At 39.8% G+C, this 26,474-nt stretch overlaps 1 protein-coding gene across 1 annotated transcript in view; it reads right to left on the reverse strand.

Annotated features, from left to right (window-relative positions):
• Nucleotides 1–7,427: 7,427 nt before the first annotated feature.
• LOC103726267 (death domain-containing protein CRADD) overlaps nucleotides 7,428–26,474 on the reverse strand; it is a 113,525-nt gene continuing 94,478 nt past the window's right edge. The window contains exon 3 of the mRNA XM_029558988.1: nucleotides 7,428–8,258. Within this exon, the coding sequence (XP_029414848.1) occupies nucleotides 8,242–8,258 (17 nt within the window). The 3' untranslated portion in view covers nucleotides 7,428–8,241. The remainder of the gene's footprint in view (nucleotides 8,259–26,474) is intronic.

Consider the following 26,474-nt stretch of genomic DNA (forward strand, 5'->3'; position numbering starts at 1 on the left):
TCAAGTCAAACATTCTCCCTTTCTGTCCCAAAATTAGCAACAAGTAATTCTAGCACCTGCCTTCTGTTCCTCTCATGCTCTCAAAGGGCCTAAGACTGCATGCCCAGCCTACTCAGGAAAACCAGGAACCTCCTTTCCCTTGGCTCCCACCTTCAGCTTCCCAGGTAACTCTTTAGAGATATACTACCACATTCTGAAAACTAATGACTCTATCAGGTATTTCTTAGCTTCAGTTTAAGGGGAAACACGTAACCTCTTGAAAATATATTTTGGCTCTGTAAAATAAGAATGTTTGCTGACAAAGAAACTGGAAAACAGAAAAAAAAAAAAAAAGGGGGGGGGGACTTGGGTTTACCACTGATAAGACACAAAAGAAGAGAGCCAAGGCCTGAGAAATAAGGTGTGGCAGGAGGCTGAGGGAAGGGCAGCCCCTTCTGTTTAAGAGCAATCAAGCCTTCATTATCATAAGGCCAATGACGGGGCCCAGTTTCTACAATTCCCCAATGCTCTCACAAGCCAGGAATCATGGACCCCTCTCCCCTACAACAATGCTGTAAGGGAAATAATGTCGTTTCTTAAGCAAGGTTCAGATAGGTCAAGAGACTGCTAGGATCAGAAACAGGTCTTCCGAGTCCGAAGTCATTGCTGTTTCTACTCTACCTGACAGCATCTTCAGGTGGAGAGTGAACTTGACAACCATGGCAGGCCTCTACCTAAATCAAGAACATTATTTTAGGGCTGGAAAGATAGGGCTCAGCAGTTAAGAGTGCTGGATGCTCTTCGAGGGCACCCAGGTTTGGTTCCCAGCACCCAGACGGATACAAACTATAGTCCTTAACTCCAGTTCCAGGGGATCCAACGCCCTCTTCTGGCCTTGTGGGAATTGTACATATATGTGGTACACTTACATATGTGCAGGCAAAACACTCAAACACATAAAGATAAATCAATCAAAAGGAAAATTTTAAATTAAAAAATTACATCACTCTAACACGGGCTTACATAGGGTAAGGAAGGGCTCCAAGATCCATCCTTGGACCCTGGGGACAAAATGTGAACAGGTGCTATGGCCTAAATGTGTCTCTTCAAAGGTGGGTACAGATTCTAGTGGTCAGGAGATAAATCTTATTTCATACATAATAGAGAGACTGGCCACTTTGTGGAACTCCGAGTGATCCTTTAAGGAAAGCAGAGTAATTGGCAATACTGCTATTATTTACATTCAAGCTGCTTGTTGGGTAAATGTGCATTCGTGAAGATCAGGTTCCGTCAGATGGAACATACTGATACCATCTTGTCTGGTGGTGCCGGTCATATAATAGCCCTTGAAAGATACTTGTGGAATAAGAGAATGAATGAACTCAACAGGCCACTTCACAGAAGTCTTTAATCCCACAGTTAATCACTCTGGTGGGAATTTGTCTCTAAAACACGGTACAATGACCATAGCCAGCAATGAGGTAATCCTTTCTAGTTCTGGTAGTTTTAAAGAATTTGGTATAAACATGTATTTCTTTCCAGTCACTGCCGGGCCACCAGTCACTAAACTTTTCCTGAAGAAAAAAACCTATCCTGTGCCATGTCATTGTCAAGGTGGGTTTTGCTGTTTTAGGGGCTCTACCTTGAGACAGTGTCCTATAATATATGTCTTTAATTTTACTGCCACCCATATCCACTGGCAAAAGGAAAATATTCTGTCTCATTTTAAATAATTGAAATCCAAATTTAAAATTTTTCAGAATCTATGAAAAAAGATAGGCATTCTTTTCTAAATTATAAGCAACTGGTCATCAAAACAAAAATGAAAAAATTCTAGCAAGTGTACCTGCATTATAAAGATGGTGGAATCAACACTTAGAAGGTGCCTAGTACTTATTAAACACCATACTGCCTGCAGTCTTTTGGAAATCATATGAAAATAACACTACCATTCTCATTTCTGTAGAAAATTTAAATTCTGAGAAGTTGAATATAAATGCACATGCTTACATGTTCACAAACAAAATGCCCTAAGGCTTAAATTCAAGTTGACCAGAATCCCAAATTCTGACCCTTATCTCAAAAGTGTGGGGCTGCTAGGCATGGTGGCACACACTCAGGAGGCAAAGACAGGTAGATCTCTGTGAGATGGAGGCCAACCTGATCTACATATTGAGTTCCAGACCATCTGGGGCTACAGGAAGACACTGTCTCAAAAAAAAAAAAAAAAAAAAAAAAAAAGAAAAGAAAAAAGTGTGGAAGATGTGCCAGAAATCGAAGGCAGAAGGTCTATGAGCCAGCAACGTGACTTGATAAAAATGAATGACTTGCCAATGTTGAAAATATGGAGTTTTACATAAAACGGGCATTTAGACCTCCACTATGCCAAGTATGTTCCCCCATTTGTCTCCACAGGTCAGGCAGATAATGTATTTGAGTGTGTAGCCACTGCTATTCCCTGATGCCCCTCCACAACCCAAACCCATGTTCCACCCATCCTGTCTTATTCATATAGCCCACAAGAATTTACAGTCATACCATTTTGATGAAGTGGGATGTAACCACTGAAACAAAGTATAAACACGCCTTACGTTAGAATCTAAGGACCAGGACTGGAGACAGGACTTAGTGGTTAAGAGCAGTTGCTGCTCTTCCAGAGAACCCAAGTTCAGTTATGTACAAGTACATCAGGCAGCTCACCACCACCTATAACTCTAGCTCCAGGGATTCAACACCCTCTCTGGCCTCCACAGGCACCTGCACACACATGGTATATATCCACACAGACACAAGTACACATAAATAAGCAATTAAAATAAAAGAACCTAAGGTCAAAGTGTTAAATGAATTGTTCAAGGTCACAAACTATAGAACTAGATCTTAAACATCATTCCTATTGCTTAGCTACCCAACTTCTCACTGGTAACTAAACACATGATTTGAGTTAATGATCCATGAAGTGAAGCATCACAAGTCCTTAAAAATCCCATTGAAATTATATCATGATCTCTTGTTTTTTCATCAAAACAGTGAATACTGCCAAAATTTCAAATCTATTTTCTTCCCTTCAAAAGGTCTCCCATGAATTAATCACTCTTGTTTTCACAGATCCATTCCTTGGTCTTCTTTTCCTACCAGGAGCTAGCTACCACCACCAGGTGTGGCTGAGTAATGCAGGAGAAAAGCAGCCAGGGAGACGCCTCAGAGAAGCATCTTTGAGGTCTAACCCACAAGTCAGGGAACGAAGGAGCTGAGGAAGATGCAGACCAGTGAGTGACTCATAGGCCATTCGTACCCAGGGCTAACTCAAGTGCACTATCCTCTGGAGTAGACATGATTTTTATTTTCATTTCTGATGTTACTCAGAGAAAATCAGTTTGAGTCATCCTCAACTACTGCGTAAGTAGTAAAACATACTCCACTTATGTAAGCTGACAAAATGTTCCCCTCTTTACTAGTAAAAGTAGTAAGCTTATCAAATATGCATTTTAAAACTCCTTTTCCCAAACTAGAGAAAAGTATCCCAAATAATTGCCAATTGTGAATTACTTTTAGAGGTGTTTGGGCATATGTATTTTCAAATATAGTTCTTATCTGCCTAAAAATAATAAAAGTAAAATACTATGTCGTACTTTCCAATGTTTCTATATGTGACTGATGCTAGAAACCATATTTATCAAAGTATCATTCTTTTGAAGAAATTATGTCATATGAATAGTGGATTGTGCCTGAAGATGTCTCGGATTTCAGAGTAAATAGGCTCTGTGCTTTTCTAGCACATTGGTAAAGAACAGACATAGTCTTATTGAGTAAGATGGATTTTATTTTGCTGTTTATAATCAAATGGCATGTCTTGCTCATTTGTTTATATTTCATGTCTGACCTATTTTCTTTGTGACAGGTCAAATGAATGTCCATTCTGATGACCTTTAACTGTCTTGCAAGGAAGCCAGGCCAAGTGGTTTTCCCTCTAGACAGCAGTCAGCCTATACTCAAGTGTTCTAATGTCAGCTCTGCGGAGTTGCCCTGTGCATTCTGCTGGTTTCTTCACCTCTTTCTGCTTGCCTCCAGATAGCTATAAAAGTAAAGAAAAGATGCCCTGGCACAGAACAAAAGTTTTGAAGGTGCTCTGGAAGCTGTCCAGAGCCAAACCAGGGCAGGGGTGGAGCACTGAGCATTCATCGTCTTCTGTTGGCACTGAGACTGCACCGTGGCTGGAAAGCAATGGCTCTGGGGTCTGATGAAATGGTTCTATGACCCAGCTCTGCCTCTTCCTAACTGTGAAACCCTGGGAAAGTCACATAACCTCTCTGTGCTTGAGTCAACTCAGCTATGAAACAGAATTACTGATGGTGAAATCTGATTATGTATAGGGCTTAGCACAGTACCTGGCATACACTGTAAGATTAAAGAAATAGTAGTGATATTTATTGTTCTATTTACAATGTTCTCACTGGTCCCTGAATGTGAGTAAAATTTTCTCATTCATCCTGACTATATTTAGAACTTTGATTCTTGAAGGAAACAACAAAGTTAGAAACATGAGTCCAACTTCCTAAAACCCAGTCGGACATCTGAGACATAAATCATGCTGTGAGCCCAGCCGTACTGCACTGCAGTGCTTTGCACATCTCAGTAAATCCTGCAGAGCAGAAGGTACAAATCCTACGTGCCCTGCAGCAGCAAGAACTCAGTGAGGCAGCTGGCTCCTCTTCCCTGATGGATGACTGCTACTCCTGACATCCAGAGCATGACACAGGACAGATGACAGCAAAGTCTGCACATGCCCACAGGCACCCCCAGGTTTTACAAAAAAGAAAATAATAGCAATAATAAATTTGCCAAGAAGTAAAGCAAATCACAGTATAGGGGAAGTTCAGGGCTTGGTATATTTGTTTTTACATTTTTAAGGGTTTTTTTAATGATTACAATGGTCTGAAAAATGTTTCAAAAACACACAAGAAACTGAATCATCCATTTTCCCTCAGGCCTTATTTCTAGTAAAAAATTAAAATGTTGCTGAAGAGCAAGCACAAATAAATGTTATATTGTGGAGGGGGTACTTCAAAGCTATAAATTGCAGGGTTCTAGTCTTTTATGAATGAGAAGGAAGCTGCTACATACTTTACCTTTATCTCCACTTGCCTCTGATGAGGTCTTGTAACTGCCACAGGCATGATGCCTCTATGAGTCTCATAGAAGAAATGCAGATGCCATTCTACGTGATTTGTCCTTACTATTCAAGATTTACCCACAATAAAATCAAAAGTAAAAACTTAAAACTATAAAATCTTTATGTTCCTGGAAATCAGCATAAAATAATGCATAAGAGCTCAGATTTGGGGCAGGCAGGTGGGTTTGGAATGAACATGGCCAAAAGGCCTGTGTGTAAAGAGCTTGGGCTCCAGCCTGTGCACTGCTGGGAAGTGGTGGAACCCTCAGGAAGCAGAACCTAGGGGAAGTTAGGTGGGCCACTGAGGGCTGCCCCTGAAGAGAGACGGGACCTCAGCCACCAGAGGCAAAGAAAACTCCTTGGACACATACTCTGGCCACGTGTACAATGCCATCACAGTCTCAAATAGACAATGACTATTATCTCAAGTACATTTGAAATGGTGATGGAAACCTAACACAGCGGGCAAGAAACAAGAATAACAGTATCTATTCTTTGCAAGGGTGGTAGTGCCAGAACAGTGCCTGGTGCAAATATGGCTCAGGGGATGATTTTTGAAGAAACACAGAGGATATAAGAGAAGAGAAGAGAAAAACAGGGAGGAGAGCAGAGTCACTTAGCCAAACAACTCGTAGCTTAACCCAGGCCTTTTGCCGGAATTCTGCCTCTCAGACAGCAAAATTTGATTATTTTTAACCAAGTTTATTTTTCATATACAACAAAGTAGAGAAAACCGTGTAAAGAATTTCATGAACTCATCATGAAATGTTAACGATTATTTCATTTGGTCATTCTGATTTTATCAATTTCCTTATACATACCTGTTTATGTCTGACAGAATGGTTTCTTTTTCTATCTTTTATTTATTCCTTGATGGTTTCATACATGTATAAAATGTGTCTTGAGCCTATTGATGGACTGATTTTTAAAGAACATCATGGGGCTGGAGAGATGGCTCAGTGGTTAAGAGCACTGACTGCTCTTGCAGATGACCCGGGTTCGATTCCCAGCACTCACATTACGGTTAACACCTGTCTGTAACTTCAGTTTCAGGGGATCTGACCCTGTCTTCTTACCTCCGTGGGCATTGCACAACATGGGTGCACTTACACAAATGCAGGCAATACATTCATACACATAATAAAATTTAAAAAAAATAAAAAAGAACATCACAGATATCATTTAAATTCATTGATAGGTACTTCTAATACATAAGGTCCTCAGTGCTGTTGGAGACTCAATCAAATTATCAAGAGTCCTTAATAACAAGCAGACTACATTCCACTTTTCTAGAATTAGAAAAGTTTTAGAAAGAAAGATAGCTTATGGATAGGTTGTATGAATTAGGTTCCAAACAAGGTTCACACCTGCGTTCGGCTCTTCACTCTTGAACTTGTACCACTTCTCCTTCTCTACTTCATGTATAACATCCGGGTGCTGAAGTGACTGACTCAATCATTTTATGGAACGTCTACATTGAGGGATGGGCTCATTTAAACCCTATGGTGTTAAACATATTCCTCTGTCCTCTGTTTTTCTTATAAACTGGTACAGAAGGATCCCTGTTATCAGGAGCAGATTCTGTGGTTTTAGTTGCCCACAGCTAACAAAGTTTGAGAATATTAAATGGAAAATGCAGATGTAAATAATTCTTAAGTTTTAAACTGCATGCCACTCTGAATAGTATGATAAAATTCTCCCCTGGTCTGCTTAGTCCCACCTGAGGTAAAAATGTAATGTGCTACCTACCCAGTCCATCAGCCAGAACTCATATTGTTTACCTGATTGGCTGTCCTGGGATCTCAGTGTTCACGTTCCAAGGACTCTTATTTCACTTAATAGGGTCCCCAAAGTGCAAGAGCGGGGAAGCTGTGTATGTCGTATATGCTCAGATATATGTGCCAAAGAGAAGTCATAAACACATCCTTTAGGTGAAAGAGTGAAAAAAACATATTCAGAGGTTGCTAAAATCAACAGTAAGAATGAATCTTCTAATTCTAAAAGTGTGAAGAAAGAAAAAAAAATTAGAGCCAGAGGTAGCTCAGTGATAGAACGCTTGTCTACTATGCATGAGGCCTGGGTTTGATCTCCAGCACCACAAAAAAGAAAAGAAACCTTCAGGCCAGAAGAATGAGTGCAAAATAAGCCACCTTGAGCAGCAGATGCAACCACATATTTATTATATTATATTATATTATATTATATTATATTAGTCTATTGTAATTGCTCTGGTGCATTATTAATTTTAAATATAATCACTATCTTTAATTTACAAATTAAACTATCATATATAGAGAGAGGAAAGACAAGAATAAATGAAAGATTTGGTAACTCCACAGAATTCAAGCATCCATTGGGGAGGTCTTAGAATATATCCTCATGATAAGGGGAGACCACTGTAATTAGACATGGATGTTTATGACATTTTGGTTCAACCTTGTTGGGAGACAGGGTGGGTGTGGGGAAGAAGGTAGCACTGTTTCTTTAGTATCAGATCACTGTGGAGCAGCATGTTTGATGGGCCCACTTTCAGTGATGTGGACACTGTCCTATGGGTTCAAGTGTTGTCAGCCTGATCTTCTATTAAAAAGCTCCATTTTCACCACTGTAAAAGCTCCACTGTAGCATCCATTCATTGCTGTTACCTCCATTGTTTCATCAGATGTTGTAAAATCATGTCTTCAAATATTTTTTTGTAGCATCCCTTTCTACTTATTAGCTCTGATTCCTATGAAGAACTTGCCCTGAAGTATAGGCCATAAGGGAAGTGGAGATGGATGCCAGGTTTCCTTTTTTTCTTAATCCATCTTCAGAATAAGGACTTATTACTTCACATCTTTAGAAGTGACAGATGAATTTGGCTTCCATTTTTGTTGTGTTATATTTTAAAGTACTATACTAAACTTAAGTATTTTTATACATTTCAATCCTTTCATGCTCAGACTCTCCCATCTTGGTCCTGCCCCTTCGGGTTGGCTTCTGAATGATCCTGACATGATTCCAGTTCTCTCTTTGATGATTTTCAGCTTCAAGATGCCCCAAGGCCATTCTATATGCTTCACATTCCAGAGCTGGGATGAGCCATTTCTTCACGGAGTCCTAATGCCTAGTAGTGAGAAATGCCATTTGAAGACCACAGTCTGGTACACGGGCACTAAATTCTACTGAGCTTCATTGCCTCTCAGTTTCCTCTTTTATTTTCAGTGGGCATATCTAATAATAAAAATCATGTATTCAGACAAACAGCTCCTATTCAAATGAAAGATGATTAGATTATTACTCTTTCAAGTTTATACTTAAGACTTATTCTTACACAGAAACTTAGCTCCTAGCTGGACTAACTTAATTACTCATTTATAATTAATGATATATAAATTAATGATAAGATTACTGAATAAAGTTTTAAGAATTCTTTGTAATCATTTTCATTTTGCCTTGGGCTCTATTCCACAAGGGATGTCAAGTCTAAATATTTCAAGTTTTCTGTGATACACAGTTATATCAATTTGTTTATGCTGTTTTCTGCATATACAGAGATTTGCTTCTCTTTTTACTTTTTTATTCAATTATATAAAACATTTATAGGTTCAAGACCCAAGCTAGAAAGCAACAGACATCAGAGAAATTTTAGCTTCCATTCTGTCCCCTCTCCACTGTTTACTCCCTGTCCCACAGATAGCCACCCCCTTCCCCCCTTAATTTCCCCTAAGGAAGAAAATCTACATGGTGAAGCTCAAAACAAAGAGAAAAGAACATAATTCTCATCTATGATTTTCACCTTTGACATGCAAAGAATTCTCTTGACAAATCCAGGGATAAAAACGTGACAAGAGAACCCTTTGGAAATCAACTGCAGTGTTTTCCATTATCAATAAGGCGAGCAGTAGTTTGCTTTTAACTACTCAATCCTTCAACTCTAGGTCACAAGATTTGTAAAACTCCTTTAACTCTTCCTTGTTTCTAAAGAAAAATGTCAGAAATACTGCTGAACATACCTTATACTGAAAAACCAATTTTGGAAAATTCACAGTACACATATATATAAAACAATATATTTATACTAAATTCAGTTTAGAAAATCTGAATTCCCACCATTCTATATTAACCAACCATCCCCAACTGAATTACCAACATTTTCCAGCCAAAAGATTTAGCATCCACCAAAACCTCATTATAGTCACTGCCTGATCACCAAGTACTTCTCTGGAATTAGAACCACTGTAAGAGTTATTTCTAGAATCAAAGGCTCGAGTGTGGTTCCTTTTGCATGTTGCCTTGACTTTGACTTTGGTTATTCCCTCATGGATCTGACTGGCTCTGCCAACTGGCTCACATGACCACCATACCCTAACTGCTTTGGAGCACTGCTCAGATGAACGCTGACCAAGTTAAAGTTCAGTCCCAGCCCACACTAAAGCCTTGATTGCCACTCCAGTTCTACCCACTCTACTGCTACCAAATCCACAGATGCCCAAAGACACCTAGGTGGCCACCAAATATTCTAATTTTTTTCTACCTATCACTATAAGTTTGGCACTAGGCATATGTATGTTGATTTCCTTAATGAGCCAGTTCTCTCCGTGAAGACCAGTCAACCTGATAATCTGCTAATGTAAAAAAGGCAAAAGCCCTGAACCACTGGGGAACGAAGACGTCTTCTACTTCCTATACTAACAGACCTGTCACAGCTTGTCAGCATTCATGTCCTTTTGCAGGGTTCAACAAACACCCTACTGCTACCCTACTGCTTCCCAGTGGCTCACTGGGCTTGGCTTAGAATTAGGAAGTTTAGGGCCAATGAGTTGGCTTAGCAGGTAAAGGCATTTGCCACATAAGCCTGGTAACCAGAGTTCAATCCACAGAACCCTCATAAAGGTAGAAGGAGAGAGCAGACTACACCAAGTTGTCCTCTGACTGCCACACACTCCATGGCATATGCGCCCCTCCCCCCCACACATATCATGCACTCATAAGTAAATAAATATTTTTAAAGGACTAGGAAGTTTATGGTCCTTTTAAAATAACTAGTTTTAATACCTTTCCTGACATATACCATAAGAACTCTTCCAAAGGCATTATACTTGTTTAGATCTTGTTCAGTTGTTTTCCACAGTAGGCCTGACACCATTCAATCAGGTTTGTTCTACAGCGTTCTTTTCACTTTCACTGTTGCTGAAACATCTGTCTCACACGTTTTCCTTTTGCTAACTTTGAGATAGTTGATAACATATGCCAGAGTCCTCCAGCCAGCATCAGGGGCACATGGCATTCCTTCCACCAGTTGGACACCCCTATTTAAGACACTAGGTTTCTCTGGCACAGTCCACATGGCCCTCTAAACTGTGCTGTAATGGGGGACAGGAACACGGTCCATCGCCTTCTGATGGTGTTTAGTGGACTCACTATTTTCAACTTCAGCTATCTGAGCATAGACAGACATCTTTTATTACTTTTCTGCTAGGTCATTGCTTAGAAGTCCATCAAGAAAATAGAATAGCAAGGGGTCTCACAAAATGTCAGGAAACCATTTTTGTTAATTTTTTAACTTATATTTCCCTTTTCTTTTTGAACATTAAATAATGATAATAAAACCCTATCATTGCAGTCCTTTCAAGTTAAACAACCCATCTTAAAATTGGTATTATCAGTATATTACAACTAATTATAAAGAAGTTGAAAGGCAGGTGTGCTGGATAGCTTTCGCATCAACTTGACACACCTGGGGTTCAGGGAGCCTTAATTGGGGAATTGCCTTCATTGGACTGGCCTGTGGCCATGTCCATGGGGCACCTTCTTGATTGTTGAGTGCTGTGGGAGGGCCCAGCCCACTGTGGGTGGTGCCACCCCTGGGCAGGTGGCCCTATGTTGTATAAGAAATCAGGCTGAGTAGGGGCTAGAGGAGCAAGCCAGTAAGCAGCTTTCCTCCATGGCCTGTGCTCCAGCTCCTGCTTCCAGGTTCCTGCCCTGAGTTCCTACCTTGGGCTCCCTGATGAACTGTGACCTGGGAGATGTAAGCTGAATAAACCCTTTCCTCCCCAAGTTGGTATTGGTCAGAGTATTTTGTCACAGCAATGAAGAAACAAACTAGGACAGCAGGGTACAATTTGGTGTAGAGTAAGGGTTTTTAAGTATATTTCAGGGCACACCTGCATCACAATCAGTCTCCTGAGATGTGTGACAAAAGAATGTGAATTTCTCAGACTGACCCAAGACCACAACAGCCAAGTTGCAATTCCCTGATCTGCCAGGGAAGCACAGCACTTATCAGGAGACCATGTTTTCAGTCTCAAGTTTATGTTTTCAGCCATGAGATAGGAGCAAACTTGATCAGCTCTGACTTCTTTAGGAATGATGGTTCTTTGTATAATGACCTTCCCTTCCACATCCTAGGATTGCTGTAAAGATCAAATTCAATAGATAAGAGAGTACTTTGGAAACTAACCTATAATTTAAATGTTAGCATTTTGCAACAGGAAGGGCATTGTACTCAAGCAATATCCCCATCTTCTCCGTAACAATTATCCTACTCCCACATACAATTTTAAAGTGAAAAACAGGGCTGGAGAGATGGCTCAGTGGTTAAGAGCACTGGCTGTCTTGCAGAGGACCTGAGTTCAAATCCTAGCACCTACATGGTGGCTAACAAACACCCATAACGCCAATTCCAGGGGATCTGATGCCCTCTTCTGACCTCCACCAGCACTGCACAACACGGGTACACTTACATACACTCAAGCAATACACTCTCACACATTAAAAAAAAATAAAGACAAAACTAAGGGGCCGGCATGATAACTCCGTTATAATAGGTGCTTGATGCCTGATAATGTAAATTTGATGACCTCATTTCTATCCCCAGAACCCGTTCCACAAAGTTGTCCTCTAATCTCCACATGTGTGCCATAACATGCACGCCACTCCCAGACACATCATATGCACATATACATAGAGAGAGTAATGCCTATCCCCAAAACCAAATCTCTGCATTTATTCATTCATTCACTCATTCTTTTTGAAAGTTTTTATAAAAGAACCTGGCTATTGGTATCTACAAAGGTATTCTTGACAATACACATTCCACTCCAGTAAAATCCATCTCTGTGTAAGGGTCTATGTAAGGTAGGCATGAGAAGGATCTGGTCCAACATAAAAAAGGAAAATAGCTCAAGACTAAGGGAGTGACTTTGATTAACTTTACACAAAGGTGGGAAAAGCTTGATGCCTCAGAAATCATTGCCAGTACTGAGATACAAAGACAGGAAAAAAAAGAAAAAAAAAAAAACACAATGTATTATAAAAGTCCTAAAGAAGAATCTGTTCTGCCATAATTTGGCACATGGTCTACTTTCAGTCTGGTTCTGCAAAACCAATGAATTCAGACAGGTTTGGGGTATGTTCATTTTTTAAATGACAGTTAAAACTACTATAGTTTTTGTCATTTTTTCCAAAGCAGAAAAACATGCAGTATTCAGTGGATTTTTTTTTTTAAAGAATACAGAATAGTCGCTACCATTTAATTGAGAAAGTCATTTTCCTCCAACACAGGGCTTGCAGTATGAGGTATGATCAAATGGCAAACAGAAGTGAAAGGCAAAAGCTTCCAGAAGCAAAAGGGGATGGTTGGATGGGTCCGATGAAGCGGGGATGTCTTCTACATCTACACTGGAGAAAATATCTTTAATCAACTTTTACTAAAGATCCAGAGAAGCTAATATAGTCCTGAGTGTAAGATGAGAAAGTCTGCAATTGTCGGGTCAGATGGCAGCTTTATGCATCTACTTTAGAATGCATGTTAGGGACCAGGTTTTTGCTGGATAAATGAATTTATATAGCCTCTTCTCTGAATCATCAAAAAGAACTGACTGCTCATAAATAGGTATATGCCCCTGAGCTAGACCCCCAATGTATGAGCTGTGGGTCCAAATAGGCACCACAGAAAAGAAAAGCCTTTTCTAAATGAACATAAGTGAAATCAATTACATTCATATACATACATCGATGCAATTTCACTTCATTTTGCTGAGGTGAGACTGTGTGCTCAGAGAAGGTGTCAGCAGAGGGATGACATGTATCTCTCCCTCATAGTAAAAAGGGGTTCATGAAGGAAAAAGTATTTTAAAATTCTATATTTTAAATTATTATTTTAAAAATATTTTTGGATTGACAAGCAGATAATGAAAATGTGGTCCATTTATACAATGGAGTTTTACTCAGCAGTAAGGAAAGATAAAATCATGAAATTTTCAGGTAAATGGATGGAACTAGAAACTGTTATACTAAGTGAAGTAACACAGACTTGGGAAAAAAATCAATATACGTTCTCCATCATATGTGGATCCTAGGACCAAACCCTGATAAGTGAGTATGTATCCAGACATAACTACAGGAACCAGGATAATGGAAAGGAAACAGGGAGGTAAAGGAAAAGAAAGAACCTGAAAGAGAAAACAGTAGGAAACAGGCCTTAATACGGGAGATATGGATAAAAATTAGGTTAGTTTAGGGGAAGGGGGAGGGAAGGGTATACAAGGAACCTAGGGGATAAAGGGAAAGAAAGAGCTCAAGAGAGGTAGGACCGTAGGAGAAGGGTATTATTAAGGGAGAAAGGGGGGAAATGGGGGCACCTTAAGTGGGAAAACCATGATGGAGGGGTGAGACAATGCGAGAGATAAATAATGCCTAGCTAGTTTTAAAAACCAGAGGGAACTATATTAGTCCAACTGACAAATTATACATACCAGATCAAGAAATATATGTCCAGGCAAGGTTTATCTGAGAACAATTGGTCTTTGCCCAAGATTTATCTACATGGCACACAGTAATTAAAAGTACCAGACTGGTAGAACTAACCTTCTTGGATGTTTAACAGACATACTTTAAGGCCTATAACAATTTGGTCAGAGGGACATAAAGGACAGTTTTTGCTCTTTGCCCTCCTAGGTCGACTAAGTTCCAGGGGACTATGAGCATCTCTCAAAATGTCCTGTAATTGTGGTGAGTCACCTGTTCTCTTGATCAAGGAGGCTGAGGAGACCCCACAAGATGGACTTGAACCAGTGTCCAGTCTACAAAGAGGAGGGTCAACACAGAGGAATCATTTCCTCCATGCTTCCAAGTAAAGCCATCCATGGTTGAGTAGGACCTTTGACTTATCTTCACATAGGTGGAACTGGTAAAAGAAAGGAACCAGGGGCTCCTCCCAAGCCCATGTGACCCCACTGATCCTCAAACAACCTTATGAGTAAAAATAAATTGGTTTATCTGGGCCAACTGTAAGGCCTTAAACATCCCAAAAGGAAAGTATAACCAAAGATTAAAGGGGCTGATATAATTTTTTAAGAGTCCATATGTATAGCTAAAGGCTACATAACAAGCAATAATGCCTGATAGGAGATACCTTCTTTTGAGTTGTTGGCCAGGATGGCCCAAGGGACTCCCAGATAGTAACCCAGCATAGAACTGGGAAAATGAACAGCAGACCCCAATCTTATCTAAAGGAATATTGACAACTGATTGCTGCTAGATGAGGAACAGCTGACCCTCCTAAAACAAAGACCTCTTGATTGGCTGACTAGATTCACCAGATGGACAAGCAGTGGGGAACAGCTGGGGGTGCTGATAACACAGGAGACAGTAGTAGGGATGACAGAGTACTTATAAGGGCTCTAGTGGGAGGAGGGAGGCTATGGGAGGGTGCCATCTGGGAAGTGAGTGTATAGTTGAATAAGATGGTTTGGGATGTTCTGTGTGATATACACACACACACAAAAATCAAATTTAATAAAATGAATTATATTTGAAGAGGAAGGACAAAAATTTATGCCATGTTAATTAGTAGAGGTGATAAATGTTACCACTGAAATCTACCCGATGACTTTATAGACATACACAGGTGCCAAGGATACGAGTGCAACCAATGATGACTAGTAATAATCAGATACATACAGATGAGAGATGCATGCACCAACATCTCAGTGTTATTAGCAAAAACAATGAGTCTTTCTGTAAGAAACAATGTCTTACAGGGCTTATACTGAATTCAATATTGTATAACTGTATTAATTCAACAGTGAACCTAAAAATTTTATAGCCACTTTTGAAAAAGATGTATCTTTGCTATGGAAGCTGTTATTGAGTATGTTAAAGCTGTAATGAAATGGTTCTTCTAAAAAAATTAAAAACTTAAAAATATTTTTGGAAAGATTTTTTTTGAAGCCCTATAAGAGAGGTTTACCTGGACAGAAAAGACCAATCCAGGCCAGAAATTAGGGTGGAGGTCTAAGATAATGTCTGGGCTGGGGGTGAGGAATGCATTTAACTATGGGGAGGAATAGAGGAGGAGGAGGGGGAGGAAGACAGGGGAGGAGGGAGGAGGAGTGAAGTAAAGGAGGAGAGGGAAGGAGGGAGGAAGGGAGAAGATGACAGCCTAACTGCTGCTACTTAGAATGAGCACACGGCGAAGAAGAATTTCACAGATGGGAAGACAGGCATAACAGGAATATTACAAGAGTCATCAAATAATGCCTGCATGCCACACTTGCCACATGCACAGCAAGGTACCACTGTCTGTTAGACAGGTCCCTCTTTCAGAAAGGTCTCTTTGTGCATAGAAAAAGAGTGTGCTGTTTATTATTCATTCAAAAAGCATTTGTTGCATCCAGAGTCTTGGTTACGAAGACCACACAGCTGGGATGTGGGGAAGAGGGACTGCCATGATACAAAGGTGCACCCAGAGCTTTGTGATCCTCAATCTGTGGGTGTATCAGCGGTCCAGATCAAGTGCATGCAATGGTGAGTCAGAGATAGTCATGACTGCCTTTAAAAGTTTGCAGTAGGGCTGGAGAGATGGCTCAGTGGTTGAGAGCACTGACTGCTCTTGTAGAGGACCCGGGTTCGATTCCCAGCACCCACATGGCAGCTACAAATCGTCCTTAACTCCAGTTCCAGGGGAATCCGAAGCCCTCTTCTGACCTCTGAGGCATTGCACGACGTGAGTGCACTCACATACATACAGGTAATACACTCATACACAAAATGAAAATAATAAATTTTAAAAAAAAATATATATATATATACAAAGTTTGCAGTCCACTAGGAAAGACAGGCACCTGAACACAGGTTCACAATATGATCCAATCATTGCTCTGGAGCAGGGAAGCAAAAATGACAAAGCCTGGCGCAGACTATAATGGTCTATACTGTCATCCTCAACGTCCAGTAGTTCTCAGTCTGCCTAGACCACATGACAGCTACTTCACCATTACTCCTCAGGCACTTTTACTCAAAGGCAGTCATGTTTTAGGGGTTCTTTGTTTATTTCACATTGTTAAGCACTAAATGTGCATTGAGCATTATAAAACTAGTCCCCGTGATAGTCTTCAAATGCTAACACCACCAAGGAGCTCACCCAAGTCTGGTCCTGAATACCAGCTATAACTCCTGGCAGCACTTTGTTTTGACAATAAAATATAATCCTGCTAATGCCATTACTTTAGGTAACTTATTCATTACTATGGGAAAGTGAGCTATTTTCAAAGAATCGCTACTTGTTCTGAAAAAGTAAATACTGAATGCAGTTCTTTGTTCTAGTAAAATTCCCATAAGCATTGTTTAAACATACCTTTAGGGCAAGATTTATTACATTTGAACTCAAATTCCTGCAAAATTTAGATCTCAACAAACAGGTTTTTAGTCAAAATTTTATTTCTCTTCTTTGATAATCAAAAAGAAACCACATAGAATAGTGTTATTGGTTAAGAAGGCAGTGGTAACAATCATCTTACACCCTGAACTGCAGAATAGCAACATAATAACTAATAAATCGATAATAACTAATAAATAGATCCATTTCCCAACTGCCACCCCCTTTGAATCAAATCAGCAATTTTAATTTTCTTTTTAGACCTTGAGATTATACACAATTTTCTTGGGTAATAATTGTACCATAACAAAAGTCTTTCGCGTCCAAGATTTTTCATATACTTGTGTGTGTGTGTGTTTGTGTGTTTGTGTGTGTGTGTGTGTGTGTGTGTGATCACATGCACATGCGCATGCATGTTTGCAGGTCAAAGGACAACTCTCTGGAGTCACTCCTGGCTGAGGTGGGATCTGCTGCTCTGGCTGCTGCACTGCACAGTCTAGAACAGCTGACCTCTGGGCTTCCCAGCGAGTCTCCTACCTCTGCCTCTCATTTTGTCTTCAGAGCACTGAGATCACAGATATGTGCCACTGCATCTTGTGTCTAAGATTTTGACAGTACCCAAGAACTACCCTATGTATGAAACAGGAAGCATCCATAATTATAGTCAAAAGTCTTCTCTAACATCCTATTCAATATATGCAAATAATTTCTATATCACTATCAGACATAGTATCATCTCTGTGTGAACCTCCAAAATTATTAGAAAATACTTCATTATACTGATGTGACATATCTAACTTCAAATTACTGACTCAACTTTAAACTCTGGGACAAGCCATTCCTAATTCATCCTCATATTGCAAAGGTAAAACATAAAAATGGCTTAAAGTCCCCAAAGTAGTAATATATCTAACTAGTTTAAACGCATTGAAGTCATCAGCTAAGATGAATTATTTTCTAAAATGCTGAATGAACTGAAACACATACATAAAGATATGAAACTCTGAGGTTTCAAAGAGAAGGTAAAGAAATCCAGTTTTGATTTTGAAAATGATGGAAGACACCAAATAAACTCACAGACCATTGAGCTTAATGTCTACCCCTAACAAAGTTCATCAACAAATTATTACCTCGGTCAGCAGCTCCCAAACTCTGCTCTCACGTGGTGATAATTACTTACTTTTCCACAACTCAGTCCTCTGAACACAGCTTGAGGAATGCTGACAAAGATCATTCACAAGCACACGGGACCCAATAAATACAAGGAAATGCCATGAGTTCACAAGAACAATTCAGGTCAAAATTTATTTCCTTTTTAGATACGAGTTGATATTATCAGTAGTCCAGGGGAAGGACATAACTAAAGTATTTTTATTTCAGTAAAACTGGTCTAAAATCAATATTCTGCAAAAAGAAGTTCAACTATGAATTTGCCTTTCTGAGCCCAGATTAATTCCTCCCATGACAGGGTTACCAATAAATAGCTAGGAAGAAAGGGAGACAGGGTGGTCAGGTGAAAAAGTCCAATTTGGTAGCAGTGTCAACCTCTAGGCTGTCTCCTAAGGATCTTTCACTCAAAACTTTTTATAGATCAATTCCCTACTAGAATGTCAGACGTGTTGAGGATCAACATCAGAATTCTTGACTGTGAACAGTCTAACGCGAATATTTATTTAATTATTTGTTTGTTTGTCTGTTTAGAGACAGGGTCTCCTTGTAGCCCCAGCTGGTCTGGAACTCACTATGTAGACCATGCTGGCCTCCATCTCATAGAGATCTACCTGCCTCTGTCTCCCAAGTGCTGGGATTAAAGGCGTGTGCCACCATGCCCAACCTAAAGTAAACTTTTAAGAAGAAATCAAGACAGTCTGTGTAACAGTGCTGAGGATCAAACTTGGGGCCTTGCACAGGGTAGGCAAGCACTGCATGAATGAGCAAGCCCACATCTCAGTTTTTTATGCTCTTAGTATTGCATCTTCTTTGTTTGGGCAATGCACATACACCATGGTTTTTCAATACCATCTCTGGGTTTGGGTTTGTTTGTTTATTTATGTGCCTGACAATATAATTTAAACTGAAAAAAACCTTGGTGCTGATGGGCATGAGAGGTAGGATGTCTACTCAAAGGGGTCAGACATTCATTCTCCTCAGTGGTGTAGTCACTCTGTAAATTGCCCATGCCCCAGTAAATAATCCCTACCCTAACTAAACTCAGTGGGTAAAAAAAAAAAAAAAAGGAAACAGTAAAACAGTAGGAGTAGGGGCTAGCTGGGGAAAGGAAGGGGTCGATAGTAAAAGTGAGAGGGGAAAGGCAGGACAGGAAACAAATGTGATCACTATACATTGCACACTTGTATGAAATTGTCCAATAAATAAATAAAATGCCAGACACTGAAACAAGTCAGACCTGGATCTGAATCTTAGCCTATCACTTACTGGCTACACAACTCAGGCTTGTTACTAAATTCCCCTAGCCTGGTTTTCTATCTATAAAATGGGGTTGATAATAATAATAGCTACCATAATATCTATCATGCACAGCTGCCATAAGTACTAGAAAAACTAGATTCTCTTTTTTGAGACTCAGTTCTAAACAAAAACTCAGTGCACTATTGTAGCTGTTGTTATCATTACCTACCTTGCATGCTCAATTTATTTTCAGTCATGTTTATGTTACACATTTGTGTATGAAGATCACTCTCTAGGACAGAAGAGAAGCCAAATAATGAGTAGTTCTGCTTTCTTCTATGTTAGCACGACTCCATCTACCTCAAGTCATGAGCGTGAACTCTACTTCTCATTCTGAGTGCAGGTAAAGGCCTTTTTCTCCTGTGTTCCGCATTCTCTCCAGACTCAGCTGAGTGTGAACTTAAGCCTTGTAGATGTGTCCTCTCTAGTTCATGCCACTCTTCTGATTTTGTTCTTGATCATATGTTCATCTTTCAGTCTTCTCCACGTGTTCTCTTTTTTTTAATGTATGGAATTGCTTCTTTTTTTTTTTTTGAATTTTTGAGTATTTCACACAGAACATTTTAATCAACTTTATACCCCCTTTCCCACTGGCACCCAACTATAATCCCCACCCCCTGGAATTCATATATTCTGTCATTTGTCTTAAGGCTTATCATATCAAGTTAGTGTCCCCAGACGTCCCTCAGTACAAGTTTATCCACTGGGGTCTAGTCAGCCTATCTAGAGTCCCTCCCTTTAAGATCAGCTCTTCCTCACCCAGCAGTAATCAGCTGCCAATAATTCTTTGACTAAGATTGGGGCCCGCTGTCCATTTCCACAGTTCTGTGCTGGGGTTTTGCCTGCTTGAGTCTGCATGGGTCTTGTGCATGCTGACACCATTGCTATAGTTTCACATGAGCAAGGTCCCAGGAGCTTGCAGGGCTCTATTTCCATATGGTCCTGCACCTCCTCTCTGGCTCTTACAATCTTTCCACCCTTTCTTCTGCAGTGGTCCCTGAGCCCTGGATAAATGGAGTTTAATATAGGAGTCCTGTCCAAGAACTCACACTCTGCAGTCTTATTCTCTACGTTTAGACCATTTATGACCCGTTGTGTTCCTGGCCCTCTATTGCATGAGGGAGCTTCATTGATGAAAATTGAGAAATGCATTCATGGTCTCTTTACCCCTTGTTCTATGTTCCATGAGCCTTAGGTGTAGAGGTTGCATCACAGATGTGTCACTTAGGCTTGGGCAATTCACAGACAATCTCTGTGTATGACCAGTTGTGGAACTCTGTAATAATCTTCATCTGTTGAAAAAGAAACTTCTTTGGTGGGTGTGGGATACTTGTTACCACACAGAGAGTGGTTCCAGGCATTCTCGGGCAATCTGCAAATGTCTGGGCTTCTACTGAAGGGCAGAGAAGCCTAATGCCTGCACATGTTCTCTTGATATCCAGCCCCATCAAATATCCCTTGCTCTTAAAATTGTTCCCTTGCTTTTTCTTTCTTATCCAAAAGATTATAATTATACTGTCAGAATTTTCTTTTCTTTTTTAAAATTGCCTTTCATTTCAAGTATCTGGACATTGAAAATACCTGCCTTTTCTTTAAAATATATTTTCCTGAAATCACTGTTAATATTTGGTTATGCCCAACTTTCTTTTGCAGTCATTGAACAAGACTACCATGGTTACTCCCTCCCAAGCATTTAGTCAATCCTACTTCAATAAAGTTTTTTTTTAAGTTGGTCAGAACCTTAGGAGTATATTTCCACCTCAACACTCCCTCAATCTGTAGTTTAAGAAGAGAACATGGGACTGGAGAGATGGCTCAGCGGTTAAGAACACTGGTTGTTCTTGCAGAAGATCTGGGTTCAAATCCCATCACCCTCATGGCAGCTAACAACTGTTCATAACTCCAGTCCTAGGGGATCCGACAGCCTCTTCTGACCTCCTCGGGCATTGCATGACACGGGTGCACTTACCTACATGCAGGCAATACATGCATACACTAAAAATAATAAAAATTTTTTTTAAAGTACGCCTTCCTTAAAAGAAAAAAAAAAAAGAAGAAGAAACTATGACAGGAAAGGTCTATCAGTGAAAGAATTAAAGTCTTCATCAACAACTAAATTGGCTTGTGGCAACTGTGATAATTAGGTGAATCTGAATACTCAGACTATCACATAAACCAACAATATAAGCCAATAAAGAAAACGTCATACTCACTTGTCTATACTAATAATAGCTGTTCAAGCATAATTAAGATATTTTCACTTCAATGGCAAAGGAACAGTCTGTGCTTTGAAGTTAAGTCATGACTGTTCACAGCCACAGTTTCTAAGGGGATTGGCAAAGGATAAAAGTTTATACCCCCAACTCAGAAAGTAATGGAGACACCTTGCTCTAACATTCTTGAGTCCTGGGAATTCATAGCTATTTCCAGAATACTGGCACAGGACACGAAAAAGAAAAGTTAGCTGGCTTTTAAAATGTATTTAAGAAAAACAAACTAAAACCAAACAAAAATGCTGTGTGGTCATGTGTAGCAGTTCACATTTGACTGATAGTCATAAAGAATCATTTATCTTATAGTTTACCTGCCCAAATTTTACTTTTCATTTCCTTAATGAAGGGGCGCTACACCAGAAGGACTGCATTGCAACAATCAGTAAAGCATACTAACGTTTTCCCAAAGACCTAGACTTCACAGATTGAAAGAAGAGATGCTTTATCTGAGCATAATTAAGTTTAGTTACTACCTAGTCAGTCACAGACCTTACAATAAGAATAGCAATAAATACAAACATATCCACCAGTCTCCTTTTAACCAATGTACACAAGCCAACACTGCTCCCTTCCTCTTCCTCACACTGAATCATCTACCACATTTTCTCATTGCTAAAGTCTCTTTAGCAATTTAAAATAAACTCAGAAGCAAAAAAAAAAAAGAAATCAGAAAAAAATTCTTGGATAGGTTTTTAAAGGGTTGATATTCCTGTTTACCTCCTAACCAAACAGAAAGTTCTGCCATTGACCTACAGCCCCAGATCGCCAAGGAATATTCTCCCCACCCCCCTGAGACAGGCTCTCACTACGTAATCCTGGCTTGTTTGGAACTTGCTATATAGACCAGGTTGGCCTCGAACACATAGAAATCTGCCTACCCCTGTCTCCTAAGTGCTGGGATTCAAGGTATGTGCCACCACACCAGGATTTAAGGAATATCCCTAGATAAATTTTTTATTTTAAAGGAATAAAACCTATTGAGGGTGACAAGTAAAATATAGTGACAAAGAAAAAGAGTGACCTGGCTATTTGGTGGATGCTGAACCACACATGTTCTGACCCAGACTTTTTAAGTAAAAAAGGTGGTAAACCAGCAGTGGCTACCTAAAAATAATTAACCTTAAATGAACCATAAAAACCTCAGTTCTGTCTGAAGTTGAAAAACCACAGAACTGCACATAATAATAAGGTTTGGGATGTTGTGGCTTAATCCATCCCATGTACCCTGGGGAATGTGGTGCAAACAACGCTCAAAAAGCCAGGATGACAAGCAGCATGCACTTGCTGGAAAGGTATGCTGATTTACCTTTAAATCATGTATATACAGCAAGTATACAGCAAAGTTAACCTCATTTCCTCGAGCTAAATTTTACTTATCAACACAACTAAGGGCCCACTTAAAATGCTAAACTTTTAAACATTCTTATCATGATATTTACTAGCAAAAAAGTTCTAAAGGAACCCGAACAGTGGCTTTCACTGTGTAGAGAAATCACAGCTTAATTGCTACATCTCAAACTGACTGTACTCATTTTCTAAGAAAGGGCATCTCATCTTTGCCTGTGGCCCCTCGGTCTTCCTCTTTTTCCTTGACTCAGCAGCTGAGCTCAGCTTCCTGTCTCTGACCTTCCTTTTCAACATGTTAGAGCACAGCGGGCATTTCTAGGTCAGCAGAGGAAACCGTTACTGCCTTCCAGGAGAACAGTGTCTTCTGTGTATTCAAAGGACTCATAACAAGGAGCAGTAATTCAGTGTACTAACCTCAGCTCTGACAGACTAGAACATGACTTTAAGTGCCTTGTGTCTGTCCTCTGCCACAATGAACCCCTGCAGCTAGCTGTCATTAGCCCAAATGCATGCCTGCCCCCAACACACTCCTGGCCACTGGTTCTGACACTGTCTTTCTGCCTGGCACACCGCCCATGCTGAAGCCCATGCCCTCATTCTTCTGTCCCATCCCATGAATTTGGACACCACTTATTTTAATTCTTAAAAATAGCTTCAATGGCTTGAAATTCACACATCATAAAATTCACCTATTTAAAATGTGCAATTCAATGGGTTTTGGTATATTTAGAATTGTGCAAACATCACCACAATCTAATTTTAGAACATTTCCATCACCCCCAAAAGAAACATTGAGACAATTAGCAGTCAATTCCCAAATCCCTACCCCCACACCGGCAGCTCCCAAGTAACCACAAATCTATTTTCTGTCTGTAAAGATTTTCCATTCTAGACATTTTATTAAAACATATGTGATATTTTCTGACTGGCTTTTTTTCACATAGCATAACACATTCAATCTACATTATAGTTATATTGCTGAATAATATTTGGCAATATATGACAGTATTACTGTATATATATACACCACATTTTGGGTATCCTCTCAACAGCTGGTGAACCTTAGGGTTGTTCCCACATTTTGGCTACTATAGATAGTGCTGCTACATACAAATTCTTGTATGAACATATGACTTCATGAACCCTAGCCTCTGCTTATTTTTAGCAGCCTCTCTCTTTGTCTCTTCTTCTCTGGCCTTAAGTTCAGGACTCTATTTTTAAAAAGAAACACCTGGAAAGCACTACAGATAGAATGAAAATTGTTAAAAACTTTCCTACAAACCTAAGGGTTCATGAGGAGCCCCCACAAATAACCCTTTACAAGTTTGTAGATGGCTACAGGGATAGTCTCTCCAGACAGCATACAGTACAAACATAGTAGATGACTATAGTGGTTAAAAAAATACTGATACGACCAAAAAGAAAAAAGAAAAAAAAAATACCGATATGAAGGAAGAACTAAGAAAAGCTGTCCTACATAGTAACCAAAGAAAGCGATATAGGAAATGCATATATTAAATGAATCTACTTACATTTAACAACTGTGTGCTTGACTTTCCATATCTAAAAAGATCCATTTTCTAAAAAAGAGGATTAAAAGTTTGATGGAAAGGACATTTGCTTTGAACTGCCTATCCTTTTTGTATAACTCAAATTATTACCACAAGAATATGTTTAGAATTTAAAATAATACAAATATGGGGCTGCACAGAAGGCTCAGCAGCTAAGAGCACTGGCTGCTCTTGCAGAGGGCCCAGGATCTGCTCCTAGCACCCACATAGAGGCTAACAACTGTCCATTAACTCCAGTTCCAAGGATCTAATGCCCTCTTCTGACCTCTGCAGGCACTGCATGACATGGATGCACTTACACACATGCAGACAATACACTCATAAGACACATAAAATAAAAATAATAAAATATTTAAAAAATAATAATAATAATACAAATACTCTCCTGGAAGTTCTTTGATATCCTATGTATCCTGATATCCTATAGATAAGTCATGGGAGGGTATGAGAAAATGAATGTCAAGGGCAGAGTAAGTATACACCAAGGACGACCTGCAGGTGCCAGAGCAAACACTCTGTTAATCATCAGTCCCTACCAACCCTAGTGCTAACCCCAAGATTAAAAGCACTGTAAGATCTGACTTCTCAGAAGGTGACATGGTGCTGTGTGAAAAGCACAGACATCAGTAAGTCCTGTTCTAGGCCAGGCTCTGTCACTTACTGTGGAACTTTCATTCGATCCTTCCTCCCCCAAAGTCCTATTTGCTAGACTATAGGATAATCCATACCCTTTCATCACTATTTAACAACTATTCTGAAAACATCAATCAAATATAAACATCACCCTTGCAAAACTAAGCTCTGAGAAAGGCCCTATAAACCAAATCTATATATGTTTGCAGGTCCTCTTCAACGCACTGTGTATTCACCTATGCACCAATTCTTAGCTAACTGGTATTCCATGCATCTTATTTCTGTCTCTTCAAATTCTTTAAAGGGTCTGACCCTAACCAAAAATCATGATTATTGGCCTAGAAGGATGGATCCTGTCAAAAATCTACTGACTCAACAAAACACTTGTTGATGACTGACCTGTACGCAGAAGGTTGTTTCATGTAATTATTAACTGGTCAAAACTTGACAAAATGATAAATGAATAGCAATTGTGAGGGTTAAATGTTAATTTATCACAGGAGGCTGTTTTTTTCCCTTTTTCTCAATGTACATCCACACCGTGTCTGTGTGTGTGTGTGTGTGTGTGTGTGTGCGCGCGCGCGCGTGTGCGCGCGCATGCGTTTCCAATCTCCCAACCAATTGTAACCCATTCTCTAACACTCAATTTTTTTTTTTCGTTTTTTTTTTTTTTTTTTTTTTTTAGACAGAGTCTTCCTGTAGCCCCAGCTGGCCTGGAACTCACTATGTAGACCAGGCTGGTCTCAAACTCACAAAGATCCACCTATCTCTGCCTCCCAAGTCCTGAGATTAAAAGTGTGCGCCACCATGCCTGGCTAACATTCAGTATTTTAAAACCCCCTTTTAGGGCCAGGTGTGATGGTGCACATCTGTAACCCCAGTATTCAGGAGGCAGAGGCAGGAGGTTCACTACAAGTTTGAGGCTACTCTGGGCTACAAAGTGAGTTCTAGGCCAGCCAGGGCTACACAGTGAAACCGTGTCTCAAAAAATCTCATCAAGGAAAAAAGCACACGCCAAACCCCCTCTCCATGAAGCCACCCTTCCCCTCTCTCCTCTTTCCTCACTCTAGCAGCTGCCATCTCCACCTCATCCTTCCACTGCACTCTCTCACTTGGCTTATAATTACTTATAATTACTGTCTAACTCTATGACTCCTTCCTTAGGCTATGAAGCATATCACATTTCATAATTTGTTACACATAGGAGGGGACTGAAGGAAAGTTGTTTACACCATGAATAGGTAAAGATTAGTTCTCAATCTTAGTATGAATGACTGAAAGACTGTAGAGCATCCAGCCCTGAGGTTGAACTACCATGCTAAAATATCAATTCCTGCCACCCTAAGAAAACTGAAGGCTACCTAGGAAGATCAGATAGCATATCAACA

The sequence above is a fragment of the Nannospalax galili genome, unplaced genomic scaffold (assembly GCF_000622305.1).
Source record: "Nannospalax galili isolate Female #2095 unplaced genomic scaffold, S.galili_v1.0 scaffold191, whole genome shotgun sequence".
Lineage (NCBI taxonomy): Eukaryota > Metazoa > Chordata > Mammalia > Rodentia > Spalacidae > Nannospalax > Nannospalax galili.